The sequence below is a fragment of the Callionymus lyra genome, chromosome 15 (genome assembly GCF_982586985.1).
Source record: "Callionymus lyra chromosome 15, fCalLyr1.hap1.1, whole genome shotgun sequence".
NCBI classification, from domain to species: Eukaryota; Metazoa; Chordata; class Actinopteri; order Syngnathiformes; family Callionymidae; genus Callionymus; species Callionymus lyra.
Window position 1 is genome coordinate 25,382,146 of NC_141832.1, and position 18,416 is coordinate 25,400,561.

At 38.0% G+C, this 18,416-nt stretch overlaps 2 protein-coding genes across 2 annotated transcripts; one reads left to right on the top strand and one right to left on the bottom strand.

Moving 5' to 3' along the window:
* Positions 1–38: 38 nt before the first annotated feature.
* On the bottom strand, positions 39–370 carry LOC148065577 (guanine nucleotide-binding protein G(I)/G(S)/G(O) subunit gamma-12-like). Its single transcript, XM_087809458.1, has 2 exons — positions 236–370; positions 39–164 (listed from the first exon to the last, which is right to left on the bottom strand). The coding sequence occupies exons 1-2, from the start codon at positions 323–325 to the stop codon at positions 39–41; spliced, it is 216 nt and encodes a 71-aa protein (XP_087665584.1). The 5' UTR covers positions 326–370.
* Positions 371–839: 469 nt separating this feature from the next.
* dhps (deoxyhypusine synthase) lies at positions 840–6,465 on the top strand. Its single transcript, XM_087808823.1, has 10 exons — positions 840–961; positions 1,964–2,160; positions 2,233–2,388; positions 2,683–2,804; positions 3,818–3,914; positions 3,976–4,062; positions 4,126–4,231; positions 4,290–4,393; positions 4,459–4,584; positions 5,599–6,465. The coding sequence occupies exons 2-10, from the start codon at positions 1,966–1,968 to the stop codon at positions 5,692–5,694; spliced, it is 1,089 nt and encodes a 362-aa protein (XP_087664949.1). The 5' UTR covers positions 840–961; positions 1,964–1,965; the 3' UTR covers positions 5,695–6,465.
* The last annotated feature ends 11,951 nt before the right edge of the window (positions 6,466–18,416 follow it).

Below are 18,416 nucleotides of genomic sequence, written 5' to 3' on the forward strand. Positions count from 1 at the left end.
GAACACCTTGTGAAGTTCCTTCAGTCAAGCAGAGGGGATCACAGCAGCACACAGGTCTTCTTCTCCTTAAAGGGGTTTTCTGAAACTGCAATGCCACGGACGAGTGGATCACTGCGCCTGTGCTGCTGACAGTACTGGACCAGGTCAGAGGCCGTGATTGAGATCTAGATGGAGGTGTCAACCGCAGGATTGAAGAAAGAAACCAGTGATGACCAAGATAATAAAATGATATTACCGTGATCCTCTGCATGTCCGCCTCCAGTCGCAGCTGGTCGACAACTCTCTGCACATGACTTGTTTTACTGCTGCTCATTTTTTCCGACATGATCTTCGGTCCAGAGCTTCTCGTACAACAGTTGTCAGGAGATAGTTTCGCGCTCCAGCTCACTCATGAAGGGGTGGTGGTGTTGTCGTTTCTGTTCTACTCTCTGCTGGTAGCCCATGAAGAGCCATGTGATGTCAAAAGGTCATTTTAGATGGAAAGGTCAACCACATCAAAAATCTTCTTGCAGCAGTGAAATTGTCAAATGACAAGTCAACTTCAAACAACATAATTATATCATTATTTTGAATTTTTTTTTTTTAATATAACATTTAATTGGCATTATTTAAACAAAACATGACAACTATATGGTGCGATGTTATCTTATTCACGAATCAAACCGCATTCCAAATTAACATTGCATGCCATATTATTCGATGGTAAAAATAAATAGTTTAAATATTTGAAATATTATATATCAGTCGAAAATCGTCATTGTTTATCAACAAATATCTCTAACGCTTCAATTTTTGTGAAATGCGAAGAGTTCTTTTTGTCCCTTCGTTAGTCCCGTAGTGCTAGTGTGCGCTGCGTTCATGCGGCGCTCATAAGATGACACAACTCGCTAGACCACCTCTAGTTTCGTGTTCGGCAGCCCAGGAAAACTTCTCATCCTTTTCGGGTGTCGTCCTCGAAAAGGTGGGTGTTCGATATATTTTATTTCTGACATAGCTTGAAGTGCGCATGCGTTTAAGTGACTTTAAAGAACGTTAGCTCCTCATTGCTACACCAATAACCTCCTTTAGAGTTCCACCTGCCTATTTAAGTTCTTCAATTATAAGTAATGTATTTAAAGTTATTTATTCGTGATCGTAAAGCTCTCGATACTGAATAGATACGTGCATTGTTGCTGGATTTATATGTCGTTCTTCACGTGTGCAGTGTTTGGATGCTGTCGGACTTGTGAAAACAATAACAATGTTGTAAAGGGAGTCGATTAAAAACGGTTATTTTTATGTATTTACATTTCTCGGTGAACTCTTAAATGCTGTTATTTGACTTTAATGTAAATGCAGCGGGAATAGTTATTCAAACATGTCAGATCATGATACGAGTGACATTTTCCTTGTGGGAGTTTGTAAGTGGCGAGGAAGAATCCTAGAATCACAAACATACAGCTAGAGATAGATTTTGACTATTTAAAACGGAATTTAAATTTTGGACCTCACTAACAATTCTGCAGCAGAATTAAATAAAAACAAAAAACTTTACATTTAACCCGTGAAACTACTCTTTGAAGAACAAAGGTAGAGTTGAAACGGCTACAAAATGATCTGCAAAAACCTGTTTTCTGCTCAAGGCATTCTGATTTGAATTGTAGGGCTTTCACAATTTTTCTTCTCAAACCACTTGATGTATTTTAAAATTATGATATTTCTTTAAGCCTAACTGTATAAACATTTGATTGAAAAACAACCTTTAAATGAAAAGACTAAATCTTAGCATATAAAAGCTTTGTCTTGTAATATTAATTTTAAAGCTTGGATCTGAAGGATTGCTGTTTTAAGACAAAACTACTGTAAAAATGTCTTGGCTTAATGTAGCAGAAGTAGCATTCCTAATTTTGCACTGTCTCCAGATTTGTTTCCAAAATGCAAGCATTTGGTCACCTTCTTAAGCTAATGTTTTGCTCTTGTCCAGTGATGGCCGAAAACATCCTTTCAGCAGCTAAAGAAGCTGTCCTCAAGACAAGTTGTGACATCCCGGAGAACTTGCTGACAATCAAGGGCTATGATTTTAACAAGGGCGTGGACCTTCAGGAAGTTCTGAAGTCGTATCTCACCACAGGGTTCCAGTCGAGCAGTTTCGGGATGGCCATTCAACAGATCAACCAAATGGTGCATTTTCTGATCAACCTCAACTTCCTCGGCCCTGCAGAATTCATATCTACATCTGTTTGACGTCTTCAGATTGAGAAGCGACTTGAGCCACTTGAGGCAGAAGATGAGAAACATGACGGAGAAGGAGCCAAGAAAACGGGCTGCACCATTTTCCTAGGTTACACCTCAAATCTCATCAGTTCTGGAGTCAGGGAGTCCATTCGCTACTTGGTCGAACATAAAATGGTAACTACAGGAAGCTTTTTTGGTAATCGATCTTTTTCTACACATCTATTCGTAAAGGTGACTCGTTAGCTTGTGGCATTGTAACTGCTCTGTTAGCAGATGTTCCTAAACTCAAACAATCAGGAACATGAGACTTTATTTCAGGTAAGATTGTTCCTGTCCTGTTGCTTTGAGGCATCCCAGTTCAGTCAGGTTTATTTTTGATTGGCTGGTGTGAATGTTGCTTAATTTATTTCTGGTATCAAGTAGTGTGTAGCAACCTGAGATCAAGAAGATTTACTTTCTGTATTTAAGGTGGATGTGATTGTGACCTCAGCCGGAGGTATAGAAGAGGATTTCATCAAGTGTCTGGCCCCGACTTACCTGGGAGACTTCAATATCTCTGGCAAGGATTTACGTCAGAGGGGCATCAACAGGTGAAAAACCCATACGGGTGATTCTGTCTCACAATTCTGCCATTGCATTGCACATAGCATTATGTTTTGAAATTCCCGGATTCACTTCGTTTTTTAACCGACTGACATCCTGCATGAATGATTTGGCTTAAAAAAAAAGAATGTCTGTGACTCAGAGATCAGACGTGGATAATTTTGTTTATTATTCTAAAAACAAGCCTATAATTCCTGCACATATTTCCTAAACTGACTGAAATGGTCGAATAACATGCCGTATAAAACGATCATGTGGTCATAATTTAGACTTTAGACTATTTTACACAATTTAAACAAGGAGGTTTTACAACAATAAACATAATAAATCTTTAAACGATGCAGGGTTGAGGCAAAAACCTTATATTAATATTAGAGCTTTAGCCAATAATATTTTAAATAATAGTAAATGTAAAGTAATGAGAAAAGGGAAAAACTACATGCAAAAACATAAAAAAATGACTATCTAATGAGCAATAAAAAAAATGTTTGGAACAAAAAGCAAAACCAATGCTTGCATAGATGGTACACTTCAAAGCAGCAGTTAAATCCTCCATTAGGCTTTTCCAAACACTTCAGTAGAAAGAACAACCTTTTGTGTAACGTGAGAAATTGCTCCATAACTTGGTACCTCTAAATCTAACTGAGAATGTACCTCTTGTGGGGAATAAGGGAAATTAAGATTTGCAGATTGGCGTGTTGGAAATTAACGAACCTTTTAAATTTGAATTTTATTTGACAATTTCCAGGAGTCATGGAACCTGTTGATAAAATTACCAAATATTTCAGAGAATGCAGGAAGAAAAAATCCCATCTATGGATATTTCTGCAATGAGGAGTACATAGGGTTCAACCCATCAGGTCGTGCTCCTCCGAAGCTAGTGCCAGATTAAATATTAAAAAAAGAAGTTAATCTTGTTGATTCAAATGTTTCTAATGATGTCAAATTGCATTTGATTAAAGTTAAAAACCTGAACTATTACTATTTTCTCCTAATGCAGGATCGGGAATCTGCTTGTTCCCAATGACAACTACTGTAAGTTTGAAGACTGGATGATGCCCATCCTGGATCAGATGCTGCTGGAGCAGAAGGGGGAGGTATAGTGGTCATAATGCTCCTCATCATTCATACTACATACAATATCTTGGTGGTCTTCAGGGAACTCTCTGGACTCCTTCTAAGATGATTCATCGTCTCGGAAAAGAAATCAATAATCCTGAGTCAGTCTATTACTGGGCCTACAAGGTGAGTCAATATCATGAGTAGATGCAAGATGTTTAATTTATATTTAATGCTGTTTTTTTTCAGAACAACATTCCAGTGTTTAGTCCGGCTCTGACTGACGGGTCACTGGGCGACATGATTTTCTTCCACTCCGTCAGGAACCCGGGTTTGGTTCTGGATATAGTGGAAGGTACAAAGTGCATCTGTGAGTGGTTTTTGTCAAACATATCTGTGACTTTTGTGTTCAGACATTCGGGGGATTAATAGGAAAGCAATGTATGCTAAAAGAACTGGAGTTATAATCCTGGGTGGCGGTTTGGTCAAACACCACATCAACAACGCCAATCTAATGGTAACCACACTTTTTTCCTTCTTCAAAAAATGCTTCAACTTTCATACAACAGCATTGTCTTCCAGAGAAACGGTTCGGACTTTGCCGTGTACGTGAACACTGGTCAGGAGTTCGACGGTTCCGACTCTGGAGCGAGTCCTGACGAGGCCGTGTCCTGGGGCAAGATCAGAGGAGATGCCAAACCTGTCAAGGTACCGAGTACAGTTGAGCATATCAAACTCTGGAATAGATAATTATATGTTTTCCAACCTATAATTAAATTATTCAACCTTGTTGATAAACTTGGGACATGTGAGGCCTCATGTTCTATGAATTTCATGGATCTTTTACAAAAAAACAGCGCATGCTCAAAAATATTTAGATATATGAATCTGTCAATCAATGTGGAATTCAGCATCCTTTCCTCGCCTCCATCTAAACATGTTAATCATATTTAAGTGAATCAGAAGATTCCTCTTTGTTTGATCAAAATGATAAAAGGGAATTTAAACTGTATTTATTGTTTCTATTTATTACGAAAAAAAACACTTGACATGCATCACACACTGTCTGTTACATTATTTAACGGAATAGTTCTTAATGGAAAATCAGAGGCTTTTTAGAAACATTTTAAGATTAAGTAAAATTTTGGGCACACATTTTCATGCTCTTTTTATTCTTGATAAACTGTCTGAACATTGGCTCCTGCTCTTCAGATGTCTGAAACTTAATTGTCACTTTTCCCAAGGTTGGTCGGAACAAAACAAAATGTTTTTTACTGTGGGGATTAGTTATCTTCTGTCTTGCTTATTTTTTAAGTATGTATTATAAACGGTAAAAAAAAGAGTAGCGTAATATCTTTGTCTTTATTTTTGTATTATGCATGAGATTTTCTGTATAAAGTTGTTTTCTTTAACTCATATTAACAAATAATGATAATGTGTTCACATTACGCACAGAAATTGCTAAAGCTTTCAATAACATCATTAACATTTTACTAAATAATCCTAATCTTTTTCCGTTAAATTTGACACTTGACGTTTAATTTAATTTTGCTAATAGAACGATGCACTTTTGCCAATAGGGGGAGCTATTTCCTCAACTTTCAGCTTTATCGGCTCCAAACATCATCTCTAAGAAACTTTATTGTGAATGATCTAAATAATGGGCGATTTAGGGAAGTTCACAAGTGATCAGATTAATGTTTTTGTTTTGTCTTGACTCAGGTGTATGCAGAAGCAACTCTCGTCTTCCCTCTGATGGTTGCAGAGACTTTTGCTCGCCACGCCGCCGCGCTGACTGCTGACAAGCAGGAGGATTAATGGTGCATGCAGGAGGTTCCGCTCATAGTCCTTTTTAATTGCATGATAAGGGTTCCCAACCTGAGGAAGACTTTCTGAATGGATTTGGTGGTGTTCTGATACCTCATCTACCTGTATGATGTACAGTTTCTGCTTTTATTTACGTCTTGCTAGCATGACGCTGCAACACGTTTTACACTCAAGGAAAATGAGTTTAAATATATAAAAGTGAGTATTGGGTTTTAAGAGGTAAAAATGCATTTTCCATTGTTTTTCCATCGTCTATGTGCATTCTGTTATTTATGGATTTATACTCGGGCGTACATCATGTATTTTGTTTGATTAAGCTGACATGGGTCATTTATTATGTCTTAATAGAACAAGAGCTGTACTGACAGCAACGTTTGTAGTTTTCCTTTGGTTTTAATTAAATATTATTCAAATATGGCTTTTCCCCCCCCCCATGTTTTAAAAATGATCTCCCTGCCTAATTTTCTTTATCATTTTCAATGGCCCTACATGACTATATGAGTTTTATCTGGAAAATATAAAATACCAAAGTTTATGTCAGCACTGGCATGGTTTTCAATGATATGTAGCACTGAATTATGTCATAAAACAAAAAAGTTCATCCACTATTTGATTGTTTTAAACATTTAAGTAAGGATGAAACAGACATGAAGCTTGCAATTCAATCAAATCATTTGTCTTGTATTACTGATATTTATGAGACTTCTTAAAGAGTCTGAAATTTTTCACACTTCTACGTTGCAATAAAGACCTTGGCCTCCATGACCCTCTCATGACTCGTTTCCATCAGATGTGTTGACCGCTGCATGTAAACTCTCAGATGATGTCGTGATTGAAGGAGTTTGTGGTTACTTGTCTTGCAATTGGTTTCAGAGCTGCCCCACAACAAACCTGTGTGACAATTGCCTCGTCTTGATTTACAACATGAGAGGCTCCTCCAAAACCCCCCAAGGACCCTTTTGATGACAGGGTTTTTTGAACACGCACACAAACCCGATGTGTAGGCAAGACTTATTTCTTTCAGCACAACCTACGATTGGAAATGATCAGTTCCTCTGTTCGATAATGAGAAACAGCTTCATAAAGCCTTCTTGAGTTTACGCAGGAGTCTTGATAACTAAATACATTTTGTAATTTATTTAACATCTTATGAGTGAATTAACTTTTTTTTGGGCCAATATAATAAAGAGGTATAAAACGTTTCAATTGCTTGATAACCTAACAAGGAAAGAATATAGTGAAACAAATTGTTCTTTGGAGAAAATTCAATAGGGGGAAGTTCATTTAAAAATATACAGAATATTTATAAAGGAAATTTAATTATTCCAACACTTTGAAGTACTATATGCATTTTAAATATTAAACCAAAATGTAAATATTTAAATTATTTTTCAAATGTGTTAATTGTTTAAAATATATGTAAACATTTACAAACATTTTACGATATGACTTGATTTTTTTACCACTAAATCCCCAACGTGGTCGCTGTCCTATCAAGATGGTCATTCTCATTCATAGGATTCACACACAATCCTTCTGCTTCAGTTGAAAACTCTTGGAACACTTGGTGCCACTTGGTGTTTACTCAGAGAGAAACAGTTGAAAGTTCCTTCCCCTTTTTAAGGAGATCAACAGCCATGGATTTTCTTCCCATAGAGCTTGTGTATGTTCAGAGAAAAGTGGAAAGACTTTGATCATGTGATGATCTGTTGGAGTGTTCATCTTTTTAAAATTGTATTTATACAAAGTGAAACTTGTATTACTCTATCCTCATAGATAAAGAGGATATACAATAAGGAAATACAATACCTTTGTTTTATGAACAAAACTGTAAAAAAAAAAAAAAGGTTGTTATAAATTATTCTGTTCCCCCTTAAACAACATCGATTAAAACCGTTTAATGCTTATTAAACATTTTGTATGCTTTTTTATTTAATATTACAATTTTAAAATGTACAACTTAACCTGCAGACAAATAGAAAATGTCTTATATTTGCATATTTGTATCAGCAGGTCGGGTCAGAGGTCTGTTATTTGTTTAGCTGTTATGTTGCCATGGACACCTCCACCTTGTTTGAGGTCGTGCAGGTCAGTGTGGGCAGAAACAATTTCCCGCAAAGTGGCATGACTGAAAGAATGAGTGAGAAAAGCAGTGGAGTGCTAATCGGATGATGGGAGTATTGTAAGACGAGATCAAAGAGAGAAACAGGAAGTCGTCAGTGTAACAGCCATCTCCTCGATGATGTCAGTGCTGTTGCCAGGACAACCAGCTGCTTACGACAAAGATCCTGCTGTAGCCTGTCGATGGAATTAGAGCCGGTCTGTCATTTTATCAAACTATAAGAGAAAGAGACGCAAGAGTTGAACGGTGAATCATTTTTAACAGTGAATAAGAACTGAACAACCCACATCACTGACCCGTAAATAAAAAAGTATTTTTATTGAAGAAATATGTTGTTTAGTTAAACCATGATCAAATTTATCAATTGAATGTATTGTTTAATTTAAATGATTTTTACTCATAAATTCTCAATACTTAAAAGACAACTAATGTGAAAACCCAACTTTCCTCACTTGTTTCAAATGTTGAAGTCTTACGAGAGGTTACTAGAGCGGAGCCCATTATACTTACTAACATTATGATATAAAAATGGCTTCACCCCTCCTCAAGTCAGCTGTTATCAGCTCCCCTTTGTTTATACAACGAGCCCATTGGAGGTGGAGACAACAGGGATTGACGTTGCATGGTGACAAACCTCAATGTTTGACCAATACCATAAGAGTGGGTGTGGTTGGGATAAACAAGATTTCCTCTCCAGAAAAAAGAAACCATTTCAGTGGCGGGGTTTAAGTACATTTTCTAATTTAAATATTTTAATTGAAAGAGAGTTTTGTACAAACAGACACATACTGATGAGTAAAATAGAGTACAAGATCTATTTAAGACACACTTAAATCAACATATTAGTTGCCCATTAACACATTTTGTCAAAAATGTTTCGTTTTGGACAAACTATTTGATTGCATTAAAAATCATAATGCAACATAGAGGCTAAAGTACCTTTAATCTTTTCCCTCGCTGCGAATGATGTCAGTCACAACCTCGAGTGACCTCCGACCTCTCCCAAGGCGATCTTAAATGGAGCGAATCCATCAACCTGAAGTTATTTAAGGCAACAGATTTATGTAATCTCTGATCTCTGAAGAAAGTTCCCGTGCAGAACTTCAAGAAACGCCGACGCCTTTTATGTATCCTGATGGGTCCCGCTGCAGCCAAACCTGACGATAACCAACATTTGTGCAAGAAAAAAACCTATTCAACATATTGAATTGATCAAATATGTGCTGATATAGCTATAATGTGGGTCCACGATTAGGTGTTTTTAATGTGAGTGAGTATTGCTGTTCACTTTTTTAGTAGTTTAAAATTCCCATTATTCCAAATGTTGGACGTTCATTTGCTCCGACTAGTTTCAGAGTCCATCTGCAGAAGAAAATCAAAAGAATAAACATTTCTTTGTTTTATTTCATGAGCACAAAACACACACACAAACAGTTGCAGCCTGATCATTTTGTTTATTGGTGATGACATGGAGCTCACTTTATTGAACATCTGGTTTCACAGAACAAGATCAATCACGATTTTTCTTTTGTCACATTAGATTGAAACACTTTTTTTTTTTCATATAATAGAAAATCCAGTTGATGTGTGATGGTGTGTTTTTGAATGTTCTAGTGTCAGTGCACATGACTTAATTTACCCCAATGTAAAATGAGCTCTTTTATCCTTTTTTTCCTCACTTAAAGGTCATGTTTACGTCTTTATACAATTACATAAAAATAACTTCATGAACTCCTCTACAGGAGATAATTTCAGTCGGATATAGTTACATGAAAATATAAATATATGTGTGTATAAGAGAGAAGAGACCAGTCCCCTGTTCCTGCTGAACTGAGCCAGCAGACTTCACACACTGATTATCAGCACAGCAGGCACAGGAGACCAACCCAGCAGGGGGTCACGGTAGGGGGACACGCATGGAAAAAAGACCCGCGATGCAGAAACATAAACAGAAATGGCAACACAGACAAACACACAAGGCCCGCCGCTCTCTGAAACTAATGAGACATTTGACATTTAGCAGACGCCACCTCAGCTAATTCAGCCGTTTTTACCAGACGGTAAAAAAAACCTGCTCCCAGAAAGCTTACGCCAACCTACCCATAATGCAACAGTAAGTGGAGGCAACAGGGCCACACATGTCATCACAGCGGGAGACACATAGTCAATTCAACAGGTGGTGGATGTTGAAGTTAATGAAAACTAGTCGACCAACTATTCACGGCAAATCATTCTTATAACGAATTGGTTTAAATCGTTATGTGTTTGAAACACCAAAATTAGGGACATCATAGAGACTGTTTACGCTCTTTAAAATGTAATTTTATTATGTCTGTCTTGCTAATTTACCATGGCACTTGAAAGCAGCACTGCACTCTTCATAAGCAGTGGAGAGATTGGCCAGCTAACTAGCTTCTACTGCTTATGCTCATGCAGTGGTAATAAAAACAGATCATTATTCCTCTTTTTTTTTTAACACAATTGTTTTACAAAATAAACGTTTTTAAAGTTATCATTTATTTAAGTTAATGACTTTAATTTAAAACAACTTAACAAAGATATGTGTTTTGTTTTGGTGTCAAGTGTTAGACAATAGAAGAGAATACATACATTTTATATATCATATTGATTTAAATAATTGTTTGGTTATTAATGAATGTTGATAAATGTTAAATGTTAATAAATAAATGTAACACTTTAATGAACTAACAACTATTATTAAACATGAGAAACATGCAGTTGTACCATAAACAAACAAACAAAAAACATAATTAAATTATTTGAATAGTCATTGTAAATGAGGGACATGAAGACAACAGTAAGGAAGTATTTGGATGTTTTTAAGTCCATCATTTTGAAAGAAGTGAAGACGACGACAACTAAGCATCAGTCGCTACATTTCTGTCTTTAACTCTAAGAAGGAACATATCACTCCCTGAAAATAATCCCAACCCTTAGTCGACATGAGGGTGAGTAGAGAATAATGACATTTTAAATTTGGGTGAACTATCACTTTGAAATCAAGTCGAAAAATAAAGATAGGTTATTTCATTATTATGATTAATCATTTAAATGTTTTATACATTTTATAAAAAACAAACAAACCCCTTGTCGAATTGTGCCTATTGAGGGACAAAAGAGTGAACCCAATGAGGCCCTCAGGTCTAAATTTCTTCAAATGTTTGTAAAGTAAAAAAAACAGTTGCTCCTGCTTCCACTACAGGTATGTTTTCTCTCCACTATCTCTGTTTACGCGGCAGAAAAACAGGTAAAAGTTCCTATCAAGTTAGTGTTGTTTCACATTCTAGCATTTTTGACCCCTGTGACCTTCCTGTGACTGTGCGGTAGCAGAACTTAACCACTGTGAACATGGCCAACAATCACTGTTCACATGTGAGTCAAGTCCTTCTGCCATACATCCGGGTCATAAACGCAACACCCTCAAAGGTAGCCGAGTTTCTCATATCAGCCATTGGAAATCCCTGGCAATGTGATTCAGTCTTTTACCCTCAAAAATCACCCTGCCAGGAATTCCCCTGGTCAACAGACTAGGAATGAACAATAACAGACTTCGTTGGCACCTCCCTCATTTCGTTTTCGCGATGCTGGGTCGACTGTTTACTGTATGCGCATGTTCCTCGTCAACTTCCAGACTTCCCGTGGCCTCTTATAAAAATAGCTGTTGAATGACAGAATGGAGAATTAGCCTGTACGGAAGTGGCCCGTCAAGTCTCACTCCCTTTTAAGATGCCTGTAGAGTTGCGCCAGAGTTTTAAAAGGAGTGGACAATACATTATTTTAGCCCAGGGGAGGCTATCTTCACCATCTGCCATTACATTATAACCACCTGTTTATGATCTAAGACTCATTTATCGCCCAAATTCAATCGTTTTAACTTGTGAAAATAATTTTCACTAAGCTATATTAAGATATGTATTATATACTATTATTACCTATATTTTGTACCATTACAAACATTTTTAGAGGTACATTTAACCCTTGTGTTTTTTCCCTGGGTCAAAGTGACCCTTCCATTAATACATTTGCAGTGGTTGAGGTCGTTCACCTTGACCCAGAGACAATTAAATTATATTTTAGATTGCATTACAACAAGTTTCACATGAATCTTATTAATATATATTTATATTTATTTATACATTCATATAGTAATTTTAATAGTTTGTAACAAACTGATGGTAGCCCTTCGGGCCATTACAATAGCTTGGAGTTCCCAAATGGTTGGTGAGCCCTGACTATGAATAAAAAACATTTAGGTTAATTTCTGAGGGAACAACGGACTCTACTCTGGACAGCAATCTGGTCATGAGTGACGGGACATATTGCATTTTTCTAACAAACTTTTTACCTTCTAAAGGGATTTGTTATAAATTGTATTACTTCATAGATTTACTTAGTCAACTTAGTAGAGTGCCTTACTCTTTGTGTATTTGCTTTTCAACCTCTAAAGAAATGAAATCTTTAGTCATCAAATGTGTCTTAAAGTTCAGTTTAGTTTATTTTTTTTTTGGTTTACATGATTCCTGGCTGGCTCAGTCCGCACGGCCATAATCAGAGGTGACGCTTAAGGTCGTCTGAGGTTCCATCAAAGCCGACTCCTCTTCACCTCCTTTCTTCTGTGGCCCTCAAAGCCTCAATCCTTTCATCTGGCAGCGGTTGGTGTTATTTTCTCCAGTGTTTCATCTTTTCCATCCCTCTCTCGCTCTTTCTCTCTCTCTCTTGATGATGTCGCTGGGATCGGCCATTCCCTGTAATGCCGGCACTTTGGTTAAGGCAGGCGCCTCAAACAGTCCACCTTGGGAGGCTCTCCACGTTGCTGACTTTTATATATGGCTTCCAATGTTTGTTCTGATTTCCTTGCTGCTCCTGGCCTGGCCTCTGTACTCCAGTCAACCTATGTTTTATTTATATGGTGCTGCTTTACAATAACTTGTCTAACGACACGTTTGACCCATGGGAGGCTTGGAAGTTAATCAATAGAAAGTAATTTTTTGAGATCCTGAATTGATTTCTTTATATTTTCATCTGCTTCAAAATGCAGAGTGAGCACATTGATCGAATTTTGGATTTTCCTCAAATCAGGCACTTTAATTTCATGACCTCATCCTTTGCTGTACATTACAAAACTTTCAGTTTGAGGTGTTGTGATAGATAATAGAATCTGGCTCAATGTTAACCCTTGTGTTATCTCTGGGTCATGGTGACCCAAAGACCCAAAAACAAATGTCTGACATTTCGACTGCAAATGTATTTCTGGAAGTCAGAGAGGTGGTTCACCTTCACCCAGAAGCAACATAAGGGTTAAGTTGGTAACATTTAATCTAATTTACGAAGTCGACTGTGACATAAAAACGTACACAAAGCAACAGTAGCTCATTGAGTTCCGCTGGATTCATGTCAGAGTTTCATGACGAACGAATAGAAGAAATCAACAGCATCACAGTCCATAGGGAGATTTAAATAGTTAGGAAATCTGTGCTAAATGGCATACAGAACCACCAGAGATAATCAACTGCACATGTGATGAAAACTTCTGAAGGACAGACCTGACTCGACAACAATTTTCAAAGTGTATTCATTTATGTGTATTATTTTGCAAATTATTGTTTGGTTGTCCTACGTTGAGCTCTTTATTCTACTTGATTGTATTTACTATTGTTAAGTAGTCTTTTTTTGTGTGCAATTCATTTTCAATCTGCCACTTCAGCATAGATAAAGCAAAGGCATTAACAGTTTTTTTTTTATAATTTGAGGAACAAGTTTGAATTATTAGCCATGTTAACGCCAAATGTGACTAACGCACCCCAGTAAAGTAATGTGCAGGGGCTGCAGAAGAATCCCCCAAAAGGCTTAACAAAGACAGTTGGCAATGGCGTGATGAAAAATACTTTGGCACTAACTTGATAATTAAGCCAACATGTTGGAACATGACGAAGACGTAAGTATCTATCCAGCTTTTGTGCCAGCAGATGTATTCTAGACAAGTTCACGACCATTTTAGTTGTCGAAAGGCAACCACGAGAAGTATCTGTCAACCTGAGACAAGGGTTGACAGTATCCTAAAATATCTTACCCATTGAACTTAAATTAAGAGTGCTATGGACCTAATCACAAATTTCATGTTTAGTCTTTTGGACAAGTATTGATATCATATTTCTATTAAGAATATTAGCTTAGTTAGCATTAGCTTGTGGACTGAAAGTGTGCCTGTGGTGGATGTGCACATGATGAACCCGACTGTAGACGTGGCAACTGGCTGTTTTCTTTCCAACACCAGTCGAGAATCGACTGCCGTTTACACAAGTTAAGTGGAAAAGCCTTTGTTGAGACAGCTGGATCTCAACTTTGTGCTGTTATAACACATATCTTCTCTCTTCATGCCCGTCCTTATGCGTAGACGCACAGAAATGGCGCAGAAGTCGTCACAAGCAAATACCAAAACATAGTCTGCTGGCAGACCAGAGCATCAGCGTTCTCATCAGCTAAGAATAGCACAAATACATTGCAATATGACATAATTCGCACCTCCGGCTGCTTCACAAGGCAAGCATGCCAAGCACCCGGTAATCTGCTGCTTCATTAACCCTTCTCAATCAAAGCAAGACCTAGAGCCATTTTTGTAGAGTGGGAAACTTATCCAGGGATTGTCAGACATTGCTAGTCCCCCCTACCCCCTTCAGTGTAAATGTTTGCTTTAAATTTCACCTATTTTCCTTGTGATAACAAGACTTGTAGACCAAGGTCAGACTATAGGTATACATTTAACAGCTGCCTTCTTTCAGTGCTGTCATTTGTTTTGGCTCGGCACCCGTGATTGCCGCTTTGGACTTTCCTCCATCATATTTTGTGTGATTTCTTTATTTGTTTCTAAATGTCTAAATGTTAATGTTGCTGTTAGCATGTTGCTGAATACTGAGTCAGCGGTCGCAAGTGTTACATAAAACATTTATCAAAAGTTAATATCCTGGTTCATAAATGATTGATAGGCGAATTGAATAACTAGAATTGACAAAAGTGATGTAGTCAGTTTAGGTGATTAGTTAGTGTTAAAGTTCTGAGCAAAGCAAGGAACATGAGCAGCAGCAGTCAAGGGTACGTACAAGTGAATCATGAAGCGCTCAACACTTTCGTGATGGAACAAGATGATCACGATCTTTTATTATGCCATTATCCAAGTTTTATTTGGCAGAGGCGATACATAAAAAAATGGAGTTTCATGTTAATAAGGTGTATCATAACTAGCTAGTAGAGAGCACAGCTTAAAATAAATATAATGTTTCAATCTCGAAGCAGCAGTTACATCCATTAATTCTTCTGTTAAAAAATATGAACCAAAGTTTGGAAAGTTTTTTGTATCCAAAGCCATCTCTAGCAACGGCTGATGCAGACTATTTTATTGATAAAATTATTTGCTGAAATGAAGATGTGCCTTGAGTCAAGCTTCAACCTTGATCTTTGAGCCCACACACAACTTCACCACCACGCCCTGACTCATCGGCCACTGGGTCGTCAGTTGTGTGTCACAGTATAATTATCTCTAGCAAGCTGACATTCACTCTCAAACGCTCTTTCTTGGAGTTAAAATCATACATCTATGGATATAATCCTGAAAAATAAATAGAGCCATACCTAAACTGGTGGTTCACTCACTGTATCCCCAAGCATGTAACCCTATAGCTCGCCTGATTCCTTGCCAGACACCCTCACCGCCACCAACCCTGTACTTAGTCCACAACTGCCTTGCTGCCACTCAACCACACAGACGCAAAGATTTTTATTCCACTACGCAACACTTTCCTGACCCTAGCCCACTCATATGGATTTTTGATGGGCATCAGTCCCCTTATACTCCTATTCCCTGTTTTACCACGATCATTGATCCTCCTTGTTTCTAGGCCTTTCAATTGGTCCCGTCAAGCACACTTGTACGTCACTTTGGGTTAAAAGTCGGCCCACTTCAAGCACAGATAGTGCACTATAGCTCCAGTAGCTGCTGGATTCTCTTCCTTTCATGGAGGTAGGAACTCACAGCCTTACAGGGCCTCTGAACAATGAGAGGAATGTTTGAGCCACTCTGGCCCACTTCACCACTACCATTACACCTCAGGGCTGCTTTTCTATAACTTTTTATGACCCCTCTTCCCTCCATTGCTTCTCATCTGTTGCCAGTAGAATGATAGATGCGAAGGCAGACAAATGACAGACGGATAGTTTGGCAGCTCACAAAACTTAACTGTAGCAAAACTTAAAAGAACTTAGGCAATTACACAGTCAAAGGGTGGAGATGAAGTTTCCAAACGACAGCGTCGACATAGAACAAATGCTTTAAGAGCTCACATCTGACCTTTAGTCGCTGGTTCAAGCCGCTAGCTTTACACTTCACAGCAACTGATCAACAGGTTGCTGGAGTTTTAAGAGATTCTGTGAAAGAAAACAGTTGTAAGATTCTTTGATGAGCATGAAAAAGTATAAGAAGAAGAGGGCAGCACTTACCTGAGAACAGAGGTAACTCCCCTAGTTTCCCTCTAGAGGAGTAAAAGAATCTTGTGACGCAAACTTTGGCTGATTTAATCTCCTGTGCTGCTCTCGGCAGAGCAGACAGGAGAGTGTGTGAACGAGTGATGTCTGGGAGCCAGACAGGGTGAGAGTAAGCAAGTGGGCGGGACAAACCCGGCTCTGTACGGGGATTCCTTTATGACGATGTCAGTGGAGAGTCAGCCCTCCCCTTCCTCGTCTCTCCCCTCTCGACCAACATCCCCTTTCCCCGGCCGGTGCTAGAACACAGGAAAGGGGGCAGGGGGATAATTGGCCACACAGCTGCTAATGAACGAGCAAGGTCTGTTTGAGTCAATATCAGACAGGAAGAGAGTGGAACACAGTGGAGTGCAACACTGGACAGACTCATTATAGGCAGCAAGCTACTGAGGAGATCTGTTTTTGAGCTTCTGTATGCCTCAAAGTACATTTCAAGCTACGGTGTGTCACATTAATGACTTGATCTAGATCCTCCATGTCTGCTTTTTCTGCTCATCAAAGCTTATGAATCACTTCTATAAGCCTGCTTATGAGAAATAATAATCTGAACATTGAAATATTAAAAGCTAGATGACCAAGTCGTATCTTTTTCAAGCTGATGACACGCAGTCTTTACTGAGCTAAAAGTAGCGCCTCAAAGTAGCTTAGCCAAACCAAAATAAATTAAAACAGCTATCCCATTAATAAACAATATTAATATAATAACATATTGCAAACTTGGTGCAGTCACAAAATGCTTCTCACTCTTAAATAAAACAATATCCGACACTGATTAATTAGTTAATTAAGTATAATACAAGTGAATTGAATTAAATGCACTATGACGGCAAGATAAAAGAATAAATAAAAATAATTTGATAATAATTCGATTATCTGAGCTTCCAATGTCTTCAATGAATGTAACTATCCATGAACAGTGAGCATTTCCTGTCATTGGACATTGACGTGTAATAGAACTAGTAAGGTTATAGGTCCAGAACGCAGCACACAATGTCAAAGTCACAAAAATATCTAGTGTTTCCAAGGCAAGTGTTTTGTTTAACTTGACACATGCAGGAGGCAACCTGAGAATTCTATCTAGAGCTTTACAACTTACTATTTTTTCCCTGAAGTCTATGGGTGTGTGTGTTAGCGACAAAGTCCGCCAAAGCCACACCCCTGCAAACGAGCAGACGTCACACATTCCTAACACACACACGCATGCACTCACACAAACCAGTCAAACATACACACACACACACATACAAAAATACACAATAAAAAGTCTCATGGCAATGCACGCTTTTAGCCTTTTGAAAATGAGTTTGCCAGTAAATGGGTTGACCATGATCCCTTCGTCGTCAATGTGACATGTTATTCATGCAGTTGTTATGTTGCCCCGAGAGGTAAGATTGCTGCAATTGCATCTTACTAATACGTTATAGTTGTCATGGTTACATCACTCGATCCATTCAAAGTTTTCTGAAAAAAAGTATCTTAGCTTGACACATTAAATGTTGTATATTTAATTTTGTAATAATGTTCCATAAGCGTACCAGACTGTTTCCAGGGTGTACCATACTATTGAGTTAGGATTGCTAAGACCCTGGCTATGGATCAGATAATATCAATGTGTGTGTGAGTGTGTGTGCGTACGTGTGTGTGTCTGTGTGAGAAAACCTGTTGCGCAGACATTTATACAAGTGACTGTTACAGACAGTGAGTCAGACGACATTAACCTGGGCCACCCGGTCTGGGAAGGAGATATTTAAGACTTCTATCCCTTGAAGGTCAAACTATAGATGAAGAGTAGATCCGTGTCTTGTATGGAAGATATTTTCACCCACAAAAAATGAAACTTTTAAATTGAATTCTACCGCAATATGCTTTGAATTAATGCAAAAAACAAATTCTTGGATCTAGAGCACCACCACTGGGCAGCTAATATTTTTCAAAGAAGAGTCGATCTTGATCAGGAGCTATCCACTTTGGAGTAACTAGATTCTAAGCTGCTGAATTGTTCATACTCGTTTCCTCACAGACTTAATTTCCAACTGAA

Coding starts and splice junctions, on each gene's coding strand:
- LOC148065577 (XM_087809458.1), bottom strand. CDS start 325: ATGTCGGAAAAAATGAGCAGCAGTAAAACAAGTCATGTGCAGAGAGTT. Junction 165..235: donor CGGACATGCAGAGGATCACG/GTAATATCATTT, acceptor ACCTCCATCTAG/ATCTCAATCACGGCCTCTGA.
- dhps (XM_087808823.1), top strand. CDS start 1,966: ATGGCCGAAAACATCCTTTCAGCAGCTAAAGAAGCTGTCCTCAAGACA. Junction 2,389..2,682: donor ACTTGGTCGAACATAAAATG/GTAACTACAGGA, acceptor TCTGTATTTAAG/GTGGATGTGATTGTGACCTC. Junction 4,394..4,458: donor TCAACAACGCCAATCTAATG/GTAACCACACTT, acceptor ATTGTCTTCCAG/AGAAACGGTTCGGACTTTGC.